Below are 20,987 nucleotides of genomic sequence, written 5' to 3' on the forward strand. Positions count from 1 at the left end.
GACTACTTGGTAAGGGCTTTGGTAGTAAACTCCACGAAGTCTCGCCGGGGGCAGGCGGCTCTTCTAACTGCCGAACTGGCTGGTGCTGGGTATAGCGGCCGGCAAGCATCTGTTCAGTGAACGGAGGGATGGGTGCAAACAGAAGAAGGAAGATTATGCCCCCAGGCCTCTTCGTCCCCAGCCTAGTAAATGCGAAGTGGCAGCAGTGTGGAAAGGGAAGGAGTGCTTCGGTTCAGGGGCCAGATCTTGAACTGAATGCTGTCTTTGCCTCTTACAAGGCCCAAGGCTCGGGGAGCTGATTTACTGTTTCTATTGTAAAGGGAGCTGTTAATATCATCCCCACGCCAAATGTTTGCGAGGAAGAGGAAAGGAGAGGGTCTACCCCTGAGCACAGAGCTGCGAGCTCCTGGCACTCCCGCCCTGGCGCTGGGAGACCTCCGTGAACTCCCCACCTCCTGCGCAGCTTCGGGGCGGGGCGCGGACCGCACCAGAAGCGGGGGTGGGGCCGCCGGGGCCCAAACACCCCCCGGCGCGAAGGCAGCACGTGGAGCCGGCCGCCCGCGCAGCCTTCCCGCGGGCTACTGGCGAAGGCGCCAGTTCTCGCCGCCCGCTGCCCGGGAGCTTGTGACGAAGTGTGCAGAAGAGGGCCGGGCGGCTGCAGTGGAAGGCGGAGTCCGCGGGGAAAACGAAACTGAGAGCGAGCTGCCCAGACCTTTCTGGACTTCGCGGACAGCGGCAGCGCGAGGTGAGCGGGGTGGACCACGCGGGGGTCGCCGGGGGGGGGGGGCGGGGGGCGGGCGCTGGGGCAGCCGGAGCAGAGGAGAGACCAGGCGCGCGCAGCCCGGATCCCTAGCCGGCGTCCCCAGCCCCAGCACTGGACGCTGGGGAGAGGCCCCCAGACCCCTGACCCTGCTGCACCCGAGCGCTGACGCTGTCCGCAGCCTTGGTGCGGGGCCCTTCCCGGATCCCTGCAGCGCGCTAAGAACTGAGAGCCATCTTCTTCCCGTGAAGAATTTTGATCGGAGCAAGTATCCAACAGGCCCCGGCCGGGGTTGGGGGTGGGGATCGAGTGGAAAACAGGTCCTATGACTTGACGGAGAGATGGGAAATACACAGGCCCGAATGACCCATACGTTGGCTCAATAAGCCCTAGCCAAAAGTCTCTTGCCTGGACAGTTGCAATTATTTCCCAATTGCCCGGCCTTAGCCGCTGCTCCAGCTCCATCCCCACCCTGTCTGCCATATACCCCTTCTCAACACTGCATATGGCCCCACAGGCGGGGCCCCTTGCGCCCTCCACTCTGGGCACCCCGGTGTTCCTGAGACACAGTCACGCACACATGCCTGTCTGTTTCTCTTTCCTGGAAAGCTCTTCCCCCAGATGCCTGGTTGGGCCGATCCCTCTCTTTCCCCAACATGTCTTGAATGTCAGTTTGTCAGAGCAGCCCCCCTGACCAACCTGCCTGTAAAAAGAACCCCACCTTCCTTCGCTGTCACCCTCACTCTGCTTCAGTTTTCAACATCGTGCTTACATCACCCTGTGACACGGTTTATGGTTTTGCCCGTGATCCTCCAATAGCAGGTTCACCAGAGCAGGGTTTTGTTCACTGGTGTAACCCCAGCACCTAGCGCATAAGAGGTGCACATAAAATAGTTGCTTAATCAATGGTTATTCATGATTTCTCTTTTGAGTTCCAGTTCTCTGTTGCCTGTGATTTCTTTAGTACTAAAAATGCCTTGCCAGATAGAAGCTAGAAGGTATACTCGCTCCTGTCACTTGGAAACGTAGAATCTCGGGCAGACCATGCTCTTTTCCTTCAGTTTGCTTATCTGAGCCTGGAGATCCATAACACCCGACTTGTAGTTCATGTAATGCATCAGATACTGCTTGAATGAATGTTGCATGTAACCATTGTGGAGGCCCTGGAGGGGGCTGGGCCCCAGGGAGCTCACTGTCTGCCCTAGGAGGCGGCAGATGGATAGCAGACAGAGGTGCAGCTAAAGGGACTTCTGGGTATGAGTAAGATGGACATGTAACAGTTAGGGCACAGCCAAAGGTACTTCTGGGTATGAGTAAGACAGGCATATAGCAGTTGTTAGTGATTATGGTTGTGATTTCTTTTAGGAAAATAGTAACAGCATTAAAACAACATTTATTAAAATTAGTTAAAAAGGAACCTGCTGTTTCTCTTTACACCCCCCCCCCAACTTGTAAGTGCTTTTTCAAACATGTCAGTTCAGCACCTTACAAGTTTACACATGTATTTCACTTAAATTCAGACCGGCTTGTCCTTCTGATGATTAGCAGTTACTCAGAGTTAAAAGTGCTGAGGATTTAAAGCATGAGCTAGGACTTCTGGTTAAGTAATTGATAAGGACTCTTTCATTACTGCTGTTCTGAGGTCTGTGACCGCCTCCGACTTCACGTACGGTCTTGTGATTGAGACTGCACTACATGGCGCTTGGGTCCATGAACACAGTGGTGTATCTGCAGCTGCTTATTCTGAACCCTTGGGCCGGGTGTGTCCTGGTGCTCAGAGATTTTGGATTTTAGAAAGGCAGTGCAGCATAAGCTCTGTCTGTCGTGTCATACTCTCAGCAGTATTTGGGAGCAGCACTCCATAATAAAGCCTATTTTCACAGTCAAATGATAAATAGGCAACAAAATATAATAAAGACTCTTAAGTAGCTCAGGTCAGCCTAGGTCTAGACAGGGGGCTACAAATCTACCAAAACAAAAAAAATGAAAACACAACAAACCTCAGTGTCCAGTGCTTTCGGGGGTTTGGAATTGCAGATGAGGTGACCGTTTATTGAGGACCACTGGTGTGGGAGACTGGTGAGGGCGACTCTCTGACTGACTTCTCATAGCGACCTGTGAATCAGGTGCTTCCAGGTCATGAATCAGAGGTTCAGAGGTTGAGAGAGGTGTCTAGCCCAGATCTCTGTGGCTTTTAAATTCTGACTCTCTCTGCTGCACTAAGCAATAATGTGAAGGTGTGGCTTTTGTTCAGATATAGGCACTTCCAGCACCCTGCTTCTGGCCACCACCATTGCTCACCCAGACCAGTGCGGCAGTCTCTACTTGGTTTCCCAACTTCTCTTGTCCTACTTCCCTTTCCATACCCAGCCCCTGCCCCCTCTGTTTTCTACATAGTGTCAGAGTGATCATTTGAAACACAAGTCCAATCACATCCCCCCTCTGGTAGAACCCTGCATCACAGCCCTGACCATGGCCCACAGGGGCTATGTGCTGCGGCGCCTGCTCGCCTCTCTCACTCATTTCCTACCCTTACCCCTGGTCCACTGTGCAGCCGTCCCCTTGGCCTTTTGTTGTCCCTTCAAAGCCTGTCCAGGTTCCTACCTCAGCGATTGCTCTGCCTGAGCTACTCCTCCCCCATGTCTTGATGAGTGGACTTTCTCATCATTCAGACTTGACTTGACTGGTGTCTCCTAAGAAGGGTCTTTCCTGACTGCTGTATTTAGAACCGCCTCCCTCACATTTCTGCCCCTGCCCACCAACTCACCCTCTACCCCATACCCCTGGTTAATTTCATCCTAGCACTTCTGGCCATCTGGTCAGCACTATCCACTCCTGTTACTTGTTTCTGCACACAGTCATTTTCTCCCTTCAGTGGGATGCAGGCAGGGACTTTTCTGTCATCTTCATGCCCCTGTACACACTGGTCGAACAGTGCTTGACATTTGATAAGCATTTACTGAGTGAATGAAAAAAGGATGCCAGAAAACAGCAGGTGAATAAAAGGGAGAAGGCGAGGAGGTTTACAGTGAAGTATTTAATTTTAAGGAATCATTCTCTCATTCAATGGTACACCATCTCAGGGTTGAACATTTCCTACTTGCCACTAGCTGTTGGTGATAACAAAAATGAGTGACACTAGAACCTGCTCCCCAAAGAGCTCACTGACTAGTTTGAAAGCATTCAGGGCTGTGGTGGGAGCTGGGCGTCAAAGGAGGCTGTGTCAATCCTCACACATGAGTGAGGGTCACCTGGTTGATAGAGGTTGCAGATGTTGCATTTCAAGCAGAGATAACAGGTCCTCCAGGCAAGGGTGATCTGGAGTTATTTTTGTATTCATTCATTCATTCATTCATTCATGTATTCATTCATTATTGAGCCCCTCTTATAAGCCTGGAACCTTCCTTGTTGTAGCTGGTGGTCTCTTTTGGAAGAGAGTTAAATAAGCAATTGCAGTAACAGGGACAAGGGCTATGATAGTGCCAAATCAGGACCTCTTCTAGGGTTTCTGATGTGACATTTGAGCTGAGATCTATAGGAAGAAGTGGTTCAACAGGCAAAGGCAGCAGCAGGAGTAGAGTGAAGAGCACGCTGGACAAAAGCAGTTGGAATCAGGAAACAGCCAGTGTTGGAGGCACAGTTTTGAGCATCCTCGTTATATAGGTGGAATTTAAAGCCGCAAGCCTAGAGGCGATGACCAAGGTAGTGAATGTGAAAACCGAGAGGATATCTAAGGACTGGGTCCTGGAACATGATAATCTTTAGAAGAAAGGAAGAACCAAAAAAGGAGACAGAGAAGGAGCAGCTTATGAGAAAGGAGGAAAACCAAGAGAGTGTGGTGTCTTTGAGGTTCAAGCTAAGAAAGGGACAGAAGGGAGAAGGGAATGAGCAGCCACATCAACTGCTGCTTTACGGTTAAGTGGATAAGGATTGAGAATCAACTGCTAGTTTTGGAGATGGGGAGGGCATTGGTAACCTTGACAACAACAGTTTGGGTGGCTGTGGGGACTGCATGGTTGCACTGATGTTTTAAAAGATCATGATGTGACTACTATAAAAGAAAATGGAAAATGCCAAGTGTTGGTGAAGATGGGGAGAAGTTGGAACACTTGTGCCTTGTTGGTGGAAATATAATATGGTGCAGCTGCTGTGGAAAACAATCTGGTGATTCCTCAAAATGTTAAACATAGAATTACCATATGATTTAGCAATTTTACTTCTCGGTATAGACCCCAAATATCTGAAAGTGGGGACTTGAACAGATATTTGTACACCAGTGTTCATAGCAGTGTTATTCACACTAGCCAAAAAGTTGCAATAATACAGGATGAATGGGTCAACAAAACATGGTACTGGATATACATATAGTGGAATATTACTCAGCCTTAGAAAGGAAGAAGATTCTGATACGTGCTACAACATGGATGAACCCTGAAGACATTATGCTAAGTGAAATAACCAGACACAAAAAGACAAATGTTGTATGACTCCACGCATAATGAGGTACCTAGAAGAGGTAAATTCAGAGGGATAGAAAGTATTGTTGGTTACCAGGGGATGAGCGGATGGGGAGTTGGGAAGTTGTAGTTTGATGCGTGCAGACTTTCCGTTTGGGAAGATGAAAGAAGTTCCGGTGACAGACGACAGTGATGGCTGCACGATATTGTGAATGTGCACCATACCTGTGAATTGTGGGCTTAAACGTGGTTCAAAGGGTACAGTTCATGTTATGTATATTTTACCACAATGGAAAGAGCAGTAGAAAGAAAATCACAATGGCTGCAGGGTGGGGAAGGAATCTCGGTGGCTGTGAAGAGCTGGTTCTGGGGCTCCTGCAGCAGTCAGGAGTGAGGTGGTGGTGGCTTGAGCCAGAAGAGTGGCTCTGACATCATGGAGAAGTAGGAGGATTTTTACGAATGAGAAAGTAGGGAAAGGAAAGGTCAACGACGCCTCCCAGATTCATGGCTTTCAGACATGAGTGAAGAGTGGAGTCATTTTCTGAGACAGGAGACTCCAAACCAGCTTAAGGGAAGGTCATAGATGCAGTTTTGGATCTTTTCTGTTTAAAATTCTTTCAGGACATTCAAGTGGAGATGTTGGATAAAGTCAGTTGAAATTCAGAGAGAGGTTTGTAAGGGATATGCAAATTTTAGAGTTAATGACAAGTAGGTGATCACTGAAATCGTTGACATGAAAGAAATCACCTTGAGGAGAAAGTACAGAGAACAGGGTCTTCAGAACTCTAGCATTTAGAGCCTGTGAAGATTAAGAAGTGTTAGGAAGAAAGATTGGCCGTGGAAGAAAAATTAAAAGAGCTCTCCAACAAGAAACAAAAGGTCAACAAGGCCTGCTTACTGTCTCTATGGGTTCACCTATTCTGGATGTTTCATATAAAGGGAATCATACAATATGTGACGTTTTGTGCCTAGTCTCTTTCATTTATCATGTTTTCAGGGTTTATCTATGTTGTAGCATGTTTCTACACTTCATTTGTTTCTATGGCTGAATAAGATCCCACGTGTGAATATACCATATCTTGTTAATGATTCATCAGTTGATGGACATCTGGTGTGTTTCCACTTTTTGGCTGTTGTGAGTAGTGCTACTATGAACATTCCTGCATAAGTAATTGAAAACTTGTTTTTCAATTCCTTGGGAATAGGTCTAGAAATGGAGTTGCTGGGTTATATGGTCATTCTAAGCTTAACTTTTTGAGGAAATAATCAAATTCTTTTCCATAAAAGTTGCACTGTTTTGCCAGCAGCAATGTAAGAAGGTTCCAGTTTCTCTACATCCTCATCAACACTCCTATCTTCTGTGTTGTTATTACTATTGCCGTTCTTGTGGGTATGAAGTGGTATCTAGTTGGGGTTTTGATTTGCATTTCTGTAATGACTAATGATATTGAACATCTTTTTACAGGCTTGTTGGCAATGTGTATATTTTCTTTAGAGAAGGACTGTTTCCTTCCTTTGCCTACTTTTTAATTGGGTTGTCATTTTGTTTGTTGAGTTATGAGTTCTTTATATATTCTAGATACTAGACCCATATTATATATATGACTTATAAATATCCCATTCTATAGATTGTCTTTTTATTTTTGTCAGTGTGTCCTGTGGGACACAAAAGCTTTTAATTTGGAGGAAGCCTAATTTATCTGCTTTCTTTTGCTGCTTGCATTTTTGTTGTCATGGCTAAGACTTGACTGCCAAATACGAGGTTAGGAAGATTTACTCTTATGTTTTTTTCTAAGAGTTTTGTGGTTTGGGCTCTTATATGTAGATTCTACATCGTTAAGATTTTGCTCATTATTTGAATCATTGCTACTGAGTGAGTCCAGTGTGGCCCATAAATGGGGGTCATAATTTACCTAACATTGACTTCTGCACATTTCAGAGGGAGGGTTTGTGGGATTTCATCGGAGATTCTATTTCCATAGAGCGAGATCCTTCATGATTTCCTAAACCTCACTTTATGTAAATAACATCAACCTTTTTCTTCTCAACATAAAGAATTCTAAATCTACTGCTGAAGCCTTTCTACCTTCTCAAGCAGGTGGAAAACCTTGCACTTGACACTCAGTGGAAGCAGAGAGCAGAGTTAAAGAGACAGGCCCCTTCCTTTTTTGGCCAGTTGAGTTTTGAAAGTAGAACATTTTGGAGAAATTAGCTTTGATTGTGCAGTCCATGAGAGGGAAAGATTCTTAAAGAGAGTTTTTTCTGGATTTACGTATGGCTGAGATGAGTCATATAAAGGAAATTCTAACCCCAGTTTGTCTCCTAAACTGGATTGGGAAAAACCCGATGAAATATATTCTGTGAGTGTCACTTCTTTCAAACATCACTTGTATTGTAGGTTACTGGGAGAGGAAATGGCCGATAATCATATACGAAGTTTCTTCATAGAAGCACTTAATAAATACAGTCAGAAGAACAATGTAAATGTTAACTATCGTGAACTGTCTAGGACAGGACCTCCACATGACTCAAGGTAAGATGCTATTTAAAAAAGGATATATACCTTTTTATATAAACTAAATTCCTTTTTTTATACCTTTTTATATAAACTATATAAAATATAAACCAGGGGAATGGCAACTCTGGCAGAATTTTGAAGTCAGTGCTTTAGAGCAAAGTTGCGACGGAGTTCTGGGAGAGAGTCCTCTTGGTATGAAGTTGTAACTTCCGAGGACTCTGGAGAAGAAAGAGGACATAAGCTTTCCCATGCTTTAAGATGATGTGCTATTATGCTGTTTGGTGGTGACTGCTTCAATTCTATATTGAATATAGGTCAAAATTTCAAAGGTGGTCATGAGGGGCAGTGGTGATTAGAATACTTGTCTCTAGATAATGCATGAGTTTAATAATATTTTGTGATTTTTTTTGGTACCCAGGTTTAAATTTCAAGTTATAATAGATGAGAAAGAATATCCACCAGCTGAAGGTAAATCAAAGAAGGAAGCAAAAGATGCTGCAGCCAAATTAGCTTTCGAAGCACTTAAAGAAAAAGAGGTAATTGCCTTTTTTTCCCCAACTGAAAAGGGACTCACAATATAGTTTATATTTTTCCTTTTTTTTCTTTTTAGGTTTTATTTTTAGAGAGGGGAAGTGGGGGAGGAAGAGAGGGAGAGAAACATCAGTGTGTGGTTGCCTCTCGTGCACCCCGTACTGGGGACCTGGCCTGCAACCCAGGCCCTAGACTGGGAATCGAACCAGCGACCTTTTGATTCACAGGACAGTCCTCAATCCACTGAGCCACATCCGCCAGGGTAGTTTATATTTTTCTCTGTGAGAAAATACCGACATACAGAATAAAGCCATTCACACCTTCCTTTACATTCACAAATTCAGTTCAGTCTTTTCCCCCTGTCTCCATTTCTGTAGAACCCTGAATGAGAGGTACACCTAGGAAATAGTGGGCAAAGCTGGATAATACCTGTTTAGAGTGCTGATAGCAGTGACGTACCTTAAAACTGGACAGATGTGGAAAGGAAACAGTGAGAAATGAACTGACAGGTGCTGGCAGGAATCCCTCCACATAACTGAAGGAATGAGTGGAAAAGGACAAAGACATGAAAGGGATAGTGAGGAGAAGGTTGTATATGGAGGCGGGTAATGGAGAACTAACATATGTATAATTGGTGTCCCTGAAGATGAGACTAGAACAACCACTACAGAAAAAGCTATCTGAAGAGATTTCAGTAGAAAATGTTTCTGAAATAAAGACAGACCTGGGTGAAGTTTAAAACAATGCAGCAGATATAGGAAAATACAGAACCACAAAGAGCAACTTTAATCATTGTGAAAGTACTGAGTTCTAGTGATAAAGAAGGAATCATCGCCCATCATGGCAGAATAAAGAAATCATGTGAAATGTAAAAATGAAAAAAAGTATTATGCTGTCTACAGCAACATTAAAAGCCAGGAGACAGGGAGCAGCAGCTGTAAAATGAGACCAGAAATCATTTACATGTGGGACAAAAGATAAGCATCCTCAGATATTGAAACTTTTGGAAAATTTTAGCTTTCAAGATACTTTCCTGAAAAATCTTATTTGAAGATGTTATCCTTCTAACCATAATTCAGAAAATAAATCAGACAAAATCACAAACTCATAAATCGTTAATGAGCTTGAAAACTAAGTCAAGCCCTGGCTGGTGTGACTCAGTGGATTGAGCACAGGCCTGTGATCCAAAGTGTCGCCAGTTCAATTCCAAGTCAGGGCATATGCCTGGGTTGCAGGCCAGGTCTCCAGTAGGGGGCGCACAAGAGGCAACAACATATTGATGTTTCACCCCCTCTCTTTTCCCCTCCCTTCTCCTCTGTCTAAAAATAAATAAATAAAATCTTTTAAAAAAAAGAAAGAAAACCAAGTCAAGAAGTTAGAAGAAGAACAAATATTTAACTTTTATTTTCCCTCAAAACAGTAGAAGAAATGACAAAAATAAGGGCAGAAATTAATGTAAAAGAAAACAAATAATAAGGATCAATAAAACCCATAGTTAATTTTTTAAACAAGATTAATAAAGTTACAAAACTTTAGACAAGATTTTGTCAGCTTAAGAACAAAAGAAAGTACAGATAACAATGAAAGGATTGCTGCTATTATACTCACCTTTCCCATTAAGTTGTCATCAAGGATATAGCTTTAGTTCAATATTTATCTTGTTTTTTTGAATTTTACAAAGGGTACAGCAAGGTAGAAAGTGTTATAGTATTTTGCTTGGAAAAACAATGAAAATTACACTTTTTCTTTCCATAAAAGGAAAATGGGTGATTCCTATTGTTAAAATTTATCCTTGCAGGATTTTTCTCGTAGAGGAGAGTACCATAATTTGCCATGTATAATGCATACTTTTTTGCCCAAATTTTTGAGGGGAAAATGAAGATGTGCAATATATATGGATATAATAATCCTGTGTATAATGTACACAAAAACTGTGGGTGCACATTATACACAGGGTCACATTATACATGGCAAAATACAGTATATACTTACACTTTCATTCAAAGTACTACAATAGGGAAATACATAAAACCTAAGCTGTCTTTCAAATGGTTCACTTAGTAATTTTGTTAGAAAAATAAAACACGGAGTGAAATCTTCATTGTCATCCATATTCAACAAGATTTTTTTTTTCAGGAAGTTAGTGCTGTATCATTGTTGACAACAGATACTTCAGATGATTTATCCATGGGGAATTACGTAGGCCAAATTAATAGGCTTACCCAAAAGGCAAACCTATCTGTAAATTATCAGCAACATGAATCATACACCAATGGGCCCGAAAGGTAAGATGTGGTTTCCTTCTGCTTCTTTGTATCTAAGCAGTAGAATGGGCTTATATCCATGTCTAACTTTTCAGGAATATTCATTTTTGTACATTCTTTCTGTACTTTTTATAGGACTTATAAGCCATTGGACGTCTTTGTAATTAAAATATTAAAATGCTTCATTGCTGAAGGATTATAACCCATACGTCATAATTGATCAAATCTGGGTGATCTTTTATTTCTGGGTATATCTGGATGGTTTAATCTGCAGGACACTTAAGAGACTATGAGGTGTCCTGCTGGAAGGGTGGGGAGATCTCTCCAGCCCTGAGGTCGCAGTGGGAGTGGCTGTGTGAAGACAGCTCTGTCACACCTGTAGAAGACCATCTTCCCACCATTGGGAGAGTAGAGAGCTGTCTGTCCAGGTGTTCATCTTTCAAATTAGATTAAATGGTGGCACTCAGCAGGCAGACACCATGTATTAGAAGGAATGGTATTTCGCCCTAGACCATGAGGAGAGCAGGATTTGAGGAATATGATGAGGGGGTCAGACTAGAGTTTCAGTTACTGAGAATGCCACCAGTATGCTAAGAGTTGACAGTGAGGAGAAAGAAGGGATTGGAACCGAGAAAAACAAAACAACGAGCATGAGGGAGAGATTATTTCACAGCTACAACCAACCAATTAAACGAGGGAGAAGAAAAACAATCTGAATGCAGATGGTGCGAACACCCACTTTAGGATACTGTCCTGTGAACTGACGGAGCTATTTACTTTTGACTTTTTATTCTGATGGCTTTTAGGCCAGAACTAGGAAGAGGAAAATGTGGTAGTGTTGCCTTCGTGCCAGATCTTTGAATGAAGCAACAAAGAGTTAGAAGTTGCCTGGAAAATGCAAGCTGAGATGTCAGCTAATCCTGGTTACTCTGGCAAATTGGTCAGCCATTTTATTGAAGATTTAAATTATACAAAGACATGAAATGCAAGTTGACCTATTACATTAGTGTGATAATAAGGCCTTTGTTGACATGTGTGTTTTTTCAAATCATAAGTTATATTTACTGTTTTCTGGTATTTAGGTAAATACTCTCCATTATTTTTCCTAGATTTTCTTGTAAATGCATAATTGGACAGAAAGAATACAGTAGTGCTGTAGGTTCTACCAAACAGAGGGCAAAACAATTGGCTGCTAAGCTTGCCTATGAGAAGATACTAGCAGAAACTTCCTCAACGGTACGTACTGCCTTTGGATTTATTTTTTGTACTTTAAAATTCCCTCTGAACTTGCTTTGAGGTTTGACTGTTTACATGATGCCAAGACAGCCAATCACATAGCAAAAGGATTCCTTGATTCTATGCCCCACGAGTGACCTATGTATTAATCTCATAATTGCTTATGGCTCTGACTTTGGTAAAAGTGGGGAAATAAATGTGGTAACTGGAACACAGAGACTGAGCCACCATGGAGAAGTCATTTAGTTGCACTTGAACCTTCTCAGGGGTTCTCTCTCTTTCAGAAAGATGATTCAGTTCTCCTTGGCTCTTCCCCGGCTGGGCCCGGTGACTACAAAGGCAAGTCCCCAAGGACAGGGTAAGTGTGTACAGACAGCTGTGATGTGATACTTAAGAAATACAAATCTCTCTCACTTCTCAGCCTTTTGGCGAAGATCAAGGGTAGTATCTGTTTAATGTCTGATATGTCTTCTATTCAAGGATATTCTATTAAATGGATTTTTGTAGCTGGGAGATGGAATAGGAGCTTGCTCCATCCACTCCGCACATCAAGCCAGTATTGCAGTACTTGTTGGGAACATGAACCAAACCAAACCAAACCAAACCAAACCAAACAAATTTCTGCCTGAAAGAGCAAATTTTAATGAACATGTTTAATGTTTAAGGAGAAGTTAGAGAATGAAATTACTTATCAACAAAAAGTAGGCAGAATTCATAAACTAATAGGTACTCCCTTTTCTTCTAGTGGTTCTGAATCACCATCTGAAAATGGCTTTTTAGAAAATGGATCAGAAAGCAACGATAACAGTGGCAGTTTTATCAATACTCCTTCATCTTCTCCGGTATAGTATTCGTCTTTGAACTTCCTAGTTAAGCCCTGGCTAGTATAGCTTAGTGGATTGAGTGTGGGCCTGTGAACTAAAGGGTCGCTGGTTTGATTCCCATCAGGGCACATGCCTGGGTTGCAGGCCGGGTCCCAGTGGGGGGCATTCAAGAGGCAGCTACATGTTGACGTTTCTCTCTCTCTTTCTCTTTCCCTTCCCCGCTCTCTGAAAATAAATAAAAATCTTAAAAAAAAATACACTTCCTAGTGAATCTTATTCCCCTTTGTGCTTCCTCATTTAAAAACAACCTTCAGTAATTTTCCTATTTTTATCTCACTAAATATTTAGCAGCAACTCTCTCTTTCTTTATGAACCCCCATCCCTCACATGCAGGATTCTCCCTCTTGTCACCCCCATCTTTCTCTCCCTACTAGCCTCTGTATTTTCACATATTCCTATGATCTTGCTTATCTTCTACCACCTGCACAGTAAGTATTTAAAGGTTTCACTAATACATCTCTGCTTCTGTTTTAAAACAATCAGAACTAAATTTAAACACTAAACTTAAAAATTAGGTAATTTTTGTGGTGATAGTGTTACGAAAGTGTTCTATTTACAAAGAACTACAAATCAATAAGAAAAAGACAGGCACCTCAGTAGAAAAATGTGCAAGCAATCTGTATACACAACTCAGAGAAGAGACCCATGTGGGCAAGAAACATATGAAAAGATGCTTTACTTCCTAGTGATCAGGAAAATGCAGATCAAAACAACAGATGCCGTTTTAAACTCCTCAGATTGGCAAAACTCGGGTCTGACGGCATTAAGTGTTGACACATCTATGTTTCTGTTCCAACTATTGTATGCTGCTGGTGGAACTATAAACCAGTACAACCATTTTGGAGAACAATTTGGAAACGTGTAGTAAAGGGGAGGGTATGCGTGCTGTAATGCCAAGGAGTTCCCTTCCTGAGGGTGTCTCCTAGGGAAACACTTGCATGTGTGCACAGGAAAATAGGTATAAGGATGTTCTTTACAGCCCTGGCCAGTGTGGCTCAGTTGGTTGGAGCGTCATCCACGGACTGAAGGGTTGTGGGTTCAATTCCTGGTCAGGGCACATACTCATGGAGTAGGTTCAATCCCCAGGTGGGGCACATATGAGAAGGCAGCCAATCAGTGTTTCTCTGACACGTTGATGTTTCTCTCTCTCCTCCCCTTCTTCTGTCTCTCTGAAAGCAATGAAAAAAACAATGTCCTCCGCTGAAGATTAAAAAAAAAATAAGAATACAGTTCTTTGCAACATTATGTGCAATAGGAAGAAATTAGAAAAAATATTGCTCATTCACAGGATGGCTACATTACTCTGTAGCGTAGTCATCACGCAGTGCTGAGGCTGGCGGGTGATATGAGCGCAAGACATCTTGTCTGATGCTCCCCACTCTGTATCGCTGTATTTAAACTGCTTTAAAAATCCACAAAATGTACCAGAATAAAAGTGACTATGAATGAAAAGTAGCTATGTGACATTAATTTTTGAGATATATATTGAAGAGTCCTATTTTTGGCTAAATATTGAAATTATTAATTTCTGCTAAAAGTGAAAATATCAGCACTGTAGTTTTTAACTGGTGATCAGATCAGAAACCCTTGGGAAACTATTTTAAACTAGATCCCGGGGCTCCATCTGTGTCTTTATTAGCACCGTGAATGACGGGACACACACCTTCCTGCTGAGCTCTGCTGGCCAGAGGATCAGCGGGGAAGCCACGTTCTGTACCTGGAGAACCAGCGCTTCTTCAGAATGTGCCTTACAGTTTGCCTTTCATGTCCTTCCTGCCGCATCTGTCTGGTTACTGTAATGGAAGAGGACATTGATATGACCAAGTCAACTGGGAAGTGGGGCTCGGTAAGAGCACCACCATTGATGAAGCTGTTAATCTTATGGACAAAGAAATGTGCTCATAGAACCAGCTAGACGTACAAGAGGAAGAATAACAAGAAAGGGCGATAGAATTGACTGAATCATCTGAAACAGTTTTCCATTTTCTTTTGTTACAGAGTGATCGCAGATTCAGTTCGGGGAAGGGGAGAAGGTGAGTATCATTATGCATTGAATGTGCTTTGAAATGAAGTTTTCTTTCAGACTTAGTTTGTCAGTCTTATTAAGTCTTCAGTATTTATAGCAGGGGGTGTCCAGCCTGCGGCCCGCGGGCTGCACGTAGTTCAGGGGGGCTTTGAGTGCAACCCAACACAAAATCGTAAATTTACTTAAAACCTTTCTTTTGCTCATCACTTTTCATTAGTATTTGTGCATTTAATGCGTGGCCCAAGGCAACTCTTCTTCTTCCAGTGTAGCCCAGAGACGCCAAAAGATTAGACACCCCATACACCCTTATTTTAGTAGAGTTTTAAAAGTAGAGAGCATGGTTAAGGATCACATAAAGCTTGATATCTTCAAACAAATAATTTTAAATATGTAGAGAAATCTTTGCATGCACCCATTACACTGTAGACATAAAGGCCTATGGGGACATTGCTTGAATAAGTGATTAAGGGAGTTATTTTAGAAGTAGGCCCCGAGAGGTGTCTTTAAGAGAAGTGCATTCTTCTGCAGATAAACAGGGAGGGTATAATAGATGATATAATAACTTGGGTAAGAAATCAAAAGGTCACATGTTATCAAATGTTGACTCAAAATATAAAAAGCCTGGTGCATGGCCTCAGTCCACTCTAAACACGTTATATTTGGTTTCAGTTTTATTTGAGTTTTACATTCTTCTTTTAATTTTTAGATCTATAGCAGCCAAGTTTGACTCTCCTCTCATAGGAAGAAATAAGTATACTATGAATGAAAGGTAAGTGAGAACTGTAAATGGAATTTGCTCCACTCTGGCTGGGTGGCTCAGTTGGTTGGAGCATCGTCCCATGCACCCAAAGGTTGTGGGTTTGATTCCCGGGCAGGGCATGTACCAAGGTTGTAGGTTCAATCTCAGATTGGGGCAAACACGAAAGGCAACCAATTGATGTTTGTCTCTTTCTCTGTCCCTTCCGTTCTCTCTAAAATCAATAGACATAAATGTATCCTGGAATGAGGAATAAAACAAAAGAATTTGCTCAAAGATATGTTTGTTTATTTGACAAAAGTTTCAGGACTGTCGTACATCAGGCAGGTTGCATTATATTTCCACCTGAACAGTTAAATTATTTTAACATAGGTCCACAAAAGACCATTGCGTCTTAGAGAAGTGATGTAGACTTATGTGATGCTTATGTGTGATTCTTATGTGGACGTTTTTAATATTAAAAGCAAATAATCCTATAAAGCAGTGTTTAAAAAAAAAAAAGTACTCCTCCAGAAGTCAGAAAAGAGCCACTTGAATCTGTTTTTCATTTTCCAAATTTCACTTTGAAAAGGGGTTCTTCTTGTAGCGGATCATGTATTTGGGTTTAAATAAAGTATCTAAAACAGAGGAGGCCTACTTGCAACAAGGGGACATTGAAAATCAGTTTTAAAAAGCCAATAAAGAGTCAGCACATATCGCATCAATACCTAATACATAGCGGCTGTGTTCTGGGCATTGACACTGGATCTATAGCAAGAATAAAGAGAGCAGCTCCTGACTTCGTGGAGTTTTGGGAGGATGAACATGACATGAAAAAAAGTCTATGATTACAAACCGTGGTCAGGGTGCTCAAAGGTGAGGCAGCACAGGACGGTGGGAGGCTCCAGGGCTCTTCAAGAGTGGAGCCGGGGAAGGGGGAGATGGGACAGGTGATCCGAGTGTTCCAGGAGCGGAGAGAAGGTTGTGTGCTCGGAGTGCAGTGGACACAGCACTGTGCCAGGGAACGAGCTGCCGAGGGAGGCGGGGGGCCAAATCACAAGGCCCCCTGGAACCATTTAAGGGCTTTCTGGGTTTTTTTTTGTTGAATGCAAAGCTAGGCTGTTGGTGGTTAGGCAATAGAGAGACATGATCAGACTAAATTTTTATCACACCAGTTGCTGTGCAGATCATGGATGGAAGTGGAAAAGGAGAGGAAGTAGAGAGCTTGGTTATTAGCAAGGTCCTACAGGAGCCTGATGGAAGACTGGACTGGTGTGAAGATGTCAGAGATGGGGAAAGTGGGCAGATGGTGGCCATGTGTTTTAGAAGTGGGATCAGCAGGGCCTCATGATGGAAGGTGGGGCCTACAAGCATAGGCAGGCCCAGAGCACCTGCTCGTTTCTCTGACAACTTGGTGGTAGCTGTGCAACACACTATGGTACTTCTTCATAAAGTTTAACACTTATGATAAGATTCTTTCCCGTGACTGTTGTACAGCCAGTAGTGGCCTATGGCTCCCAGGGGTGATCTGTTACATTGGGAGGAGGTGGGGGAGGAACTCTCCTTTGTGACTCAAGAGTTTCTGTGAAGTGGGCTCTTCTTATTCAGAAGGGGAGAGTCATGTTTGTTATACAGTCTATTTCACCAGTGACCCTAGGGGAAGTGGAAGGGATGAGGGCCAGCTATCACTGAACCTTGGAATAACAGTGGCATTTATCTTTTAAGGTTTATCAAAGATTTTTCCGAAATAACACAAATTGGCAAAGGTGGATATGGCCGTGTTTTCAAAGCAAAACACAGAATTGATGGGAAGACTTATGTTATTAAACGTGTTAAATATGATACAAAGTAAGTAGTAAATGTTTTATTTTATTTTTGAATGAGAAGCTATGTTGAATTGCTTTATTCTTTCTTGTATATCTTTCTTCTTCATTAGTATATTATTTACTTTTTTCCTAGTCCTCCTTAAAAATGTTATTCTACCATCAGGAACTTGGCTTACTCTGAAATCATCTTATTTAGCTGTGGTTATTTCAATTAAAAAATGGATATGCCATTGTTCATTCTTTTAAGGCTGTCTTGAGGAAAACTGAGTTTACAGAATTATTTAGCTCAAGGTTACCTTTGGGATTTACTAGTCTCATCTCCTTATTTTACAAATAAGGAGACTGAGATCCAGATACGCAAACTGAGTTTCGAAGGTAAAAATAGTTGGAAATTGTTCTGGTTGTCTATTACTGCATAATAATCCTTCTAAAATATAATGACTTAAAAACGACAAGTTATTATTATGTCTCCCGGTCCTGTGTACTGATTATGTTCATCTAGGCCATTCTCACTGGGGTCTGTCATGCATTTGCACTTAGGAGTCTTCTGAAGGCTTGCCTGGGCTGCACATCCAAGATGGCTATGTCGTGTGGCTCCAGTTGATGCTGGCTGTGGGCTGGAAGTTCAGCTGGGACTGTTAACCAGAGTGTCTCCACGTGGCCTCTTTAGGTGGCCTGGGATTCTCACAGCTTAGTGGCTGGTTTCCAAGAAAAATTGTCCCCAGAGCCAGTCATCCCAAGAGGGAGCAGCAAAGGCTACTTTTGATCTAGTCTTGGAGGTTTCACATTGTATTGTTTCAACAAAATCACTAAGTCCAGCTCAGATTCAAGGGAGGGGCAAGTAGACTGTACCTTTTAATCTGAAGAGTGGGTGCATGTACGGGACAGTATCTACCAAGGTGGGGATTTAGAACCCACCCTCTAGAATGCCAGTCCACTGTGTTCCCACCATAACCCACTGCTTCCCACATTTCTTTTGTGTATTATCGGTACCCGCCCTCAACCCCAGCCTTACTGGATAGCAGAACTCCTTTAGGAAGTGGACTCATTGGAAAGAGGTCTTAAATCACATTACCAGTTCACCAGTCTTGTAGTTTTCTGGCAGTGGTCACTTGATCTTTCAAGGACTAGAGAAGGAGAAGGAAAAGGGATGTGGCTAAGGACAATGACCTAAGCAAAGGAGAAGCAGGCAAAGAGTCCTAAGTGCTAATCAATCCCAGTCTGACAAACCTACTTCCTGTCCAAGGGACAATACCTTGGCAGCTGATATACCTTCATACTTTGTTAGCATCAAAACGAGACTTTTTCCTTCTTTACTGTTTTGCTCAACAAGGATGAAATATTGTTATCCCTTCTACTCGATAGCAGTTTGTTTTCAGTGGAAATCCTTAATGCAGATCATGGTGCAGAATTAGGGGGCATTTGTAGGAACTTCATAAACTGGAGGAACACAGTTACATTACACTTGGAAATATTCACCTAGAGCCATAACAATGTTTATACTTTGACTAATGGATTTCCTGCCTTGGAACCTAGTCTATGGATATTACCCAAATTATGGAAAAAACTATACAAGAGGATATAAATCACAATGTTATTTATAACAGTAAAAAATTAGAAAAAAACCAAAATGTCCTGCAATAAAGAAATGGTTACATATGTTTTGTTCTTTCCCCTGATCAACGGCTATTTTACAGTAATTAAAAATGAGGGTTATATGCTGAAAATATGTGTACATGAAATGATACGATGCTGGAAGTAGCTGCGGAATAATCTGGGGGAAGATGAGGAAGTGGGTAACAGTATAGGTGAAATGAACAACTCTTTCATCCGGGTGATGGCTAGGTAGGGCTTTATTATACTATTTGCTCTACTTTATATACTTTTGAAATATTGCCTTAAAAAGTTTATACACACTGTATATTGTAAAACAATAAGGAAAATTGCAGATTGTAAAATAACAAGGAAAATTGTAAATACAGTATGAAAAATAGAATAAAATTATATACTGCAATTACAAATACATAAAATAGACATGAGGAAAAACAATAAAAAATAACCCAAAATAATAACTGATTATGTTAGGATTGTCACTATATGAGTACTTTTTCTTTGTTTTTATAAATTGTATGTCATATAAAGAATTTTTCAAATTAAAAACTGAAATTGTACAGTGTTTGCATATCCTTTCTCATCCTTGAAATCTCAGATATATTTAGTCCATTCAGCAGAGAATTGTCTTAACCCTTGACTGCTCATCCCTGTAAAGTCCCCACATGTACAGCGAAGTCTCTGCTTCTCCGCATAGATCCTCTCCTTGTGTGTCTTTGCCACACACTGAAAATTCCAAACTAGGCTCTGTCTGCAGCCTGGGTTACCTACCCTTGCTGCCCAAATGGGGTTTGTTTATGAAATCCAAAGTGACTTTAACACAGTCTAAACAAAACTTCCTGTATGAGTTAGCTACCAAAAATTGTATCTTTGGCATTTCAAAGACTACTGCAGATGACTTTTAAATTGCCTGATGTTTGGGAGATTTAAGTCAGTTTTTTTCTTTTATGTTGAGAGTGAAGACAGCTATGTTTTTTCTGTATGTTCACTTTTTCCTTTTCAGTGCTTCTGGCTTTCATTCTAAAGCTCAGGGTGTGGGTACCGTGGTGACTGTTTAATAAAGGAGGTGTTTTGTTACTATCAGGATGTATACTGACCCTTTATATTCCCCATTTCTTTTAAGAAATAAAGAAAAGGTAGAGCGTGAAGTAACAGTTCTGTCCGCGCTTGATCATCCAAATATTGTTCGCTACTATAACTGCTGGGATGGAATTGATGATGCTGCGGATAGCCCAAGAGACAGGTAACTAAAAAAGAAATTCTCGTAGCACTAACAGGATGGAGGGAACTGTCGCTGACTATGTGTGGGCCATCAGATAAGGCCACTAATGAATGCATGTAATATCACCCCCACGAGCACTGTGTTGAGATTTTGTTATGTCTCGATTCTGCAGGTATGGAGACCTTGAACAGTATTTTCCTTCCTCCTTTCCTTACTCCATACTCGTTTTCAAACATTTTTTCCTGTCCTCAGCTGTTTTCAGGATCTCAGGTATAGCTTTCCTGATGGTGTTCTTTCACGGGTAGGCTTACTGGCCCGTCTAGTTCAGTCTCGTCTGTAAATGACATCTTGAGTAGGTTGTTCATACTGTCGATGCTGCAACTGGAGGGTCCCTCCTCAGCTGCCAGCGCTTTTCTCTCCCTCTCTCAGGCCTCCAATTGGTCGGATGCAGTCAGCGGGTCCCTTTCAAATGCAATGACACCATTTATGGTGGGGTGGGGGAAGTGAAAATAATTTTAAGGCCATGAACTTTGATGGGAGCACCTCACCTTGCATCACTCATGTTTCATCTCAGATAAGCCACTGCCAAAGGGTTGGAAGATTCTAAAGAGCTGGCATCTCCCTCTGAAAGTTGCTCAGTGCAATCTTGAGCCCACTGTGGGCCTGTGCATTCGTTTTCTTCCCACACAAACCCAGCCTCCATCCCATGGGCTGAGAACTTCATCATCAGTTTCAGGAGTGCTGGACCATCATCAGCACGTGGGACTTCTTCAGCTTTCAGCAAATTCTTGGCTACCTCTTTCTATTTCCTAGTCAGTATACGTTCAAATAATATGTATTAATCATGAGACCAACTTAGTTCAGAAAAAAAAATATGGTTAGCACACTCAGTCCTCCCCGTTATACCACACAGCAG

At 42.2% G+C, this 20,987-nt stretch overlaps 1 protein-coding gene and 1 pseudogene across 1 annotated transcript in view; both read left to right on the forward strand.

The window, feature by feature from the left end:
• The first annotated feature begins 584 nt into the window (after positions 1 to 584).
• EIF2AK2 (eukaryotic translation initiation factor 2 alpha kinase 2) overlaps positions 585 to 20,987 on the forward strand; it is a 44,054-nt gene continuing 23,651 nt past the window's right edge. Inside the window, exons 1-11 of the mRNA XM_053924263.2 lie at positions 585 to 745; positions 7,616 to 7,750; positions 8,154 to 8,271; positions 10,403 to 10,551; positions 11,640 to 11,766; positions 12,051 to 12,124; positions 12,512 to 12,608; positions 14,649 to 14,683; positions 15,383 to 15,445; positions 17,138 to 17,260; positions 19,973 to 20,092. Of these exons, the coding sequence (XP_053780238.1) occupies positions 7,632 to 7,750; positions 8,154 to 8,271; positions 10,403 to 10,551; positions 11,640 to 11,766; positions 12,051 to 12,124; positions 12,512 to 12,608; positions 14,649 to 14,683; positions 15,383 to 15,445; positions 17,138 to 17,260; positions 19,973 to 20,092 (1,025 nt within the window). The 5' untranslated portion in view covers positions 585 to 745; positions 7,616 to 7,631. The remainder of the gene's footprint in view (positions 746 to 7,615; positions 7,751 to 8,153; positions 8,272 to 10,402; positions 10,552 to 11,639; positions 11,767 to 12,050; positions 12,125 to 12,511; positions 12,609 to 14,648; positions 14,684 to 15,382; positions 15,446 to 17,137; positions 17,261 to 19,972; positions 20,093 to 20,987) is intronic.
• On the forward strand, positions 12,176 to 12,356 carry LOC112298194 (U2 spliceosomal RNA; annotated as a pseudogene).

This window comes from Desmodus rotundus, chromosome 5 (assembly GCF_022682495.2).
Source record: "Desmodus rotundus isolate HL8 chromosome 5, HLdesRot8A.1, whole genome shotgun sequence".
Lineage (NCBI taxonomy): Eukaryota > Metazoa > Chordata > Mammalia > Chiroptera > Phyllostomidae > Desmodus > Desmodus rotundus.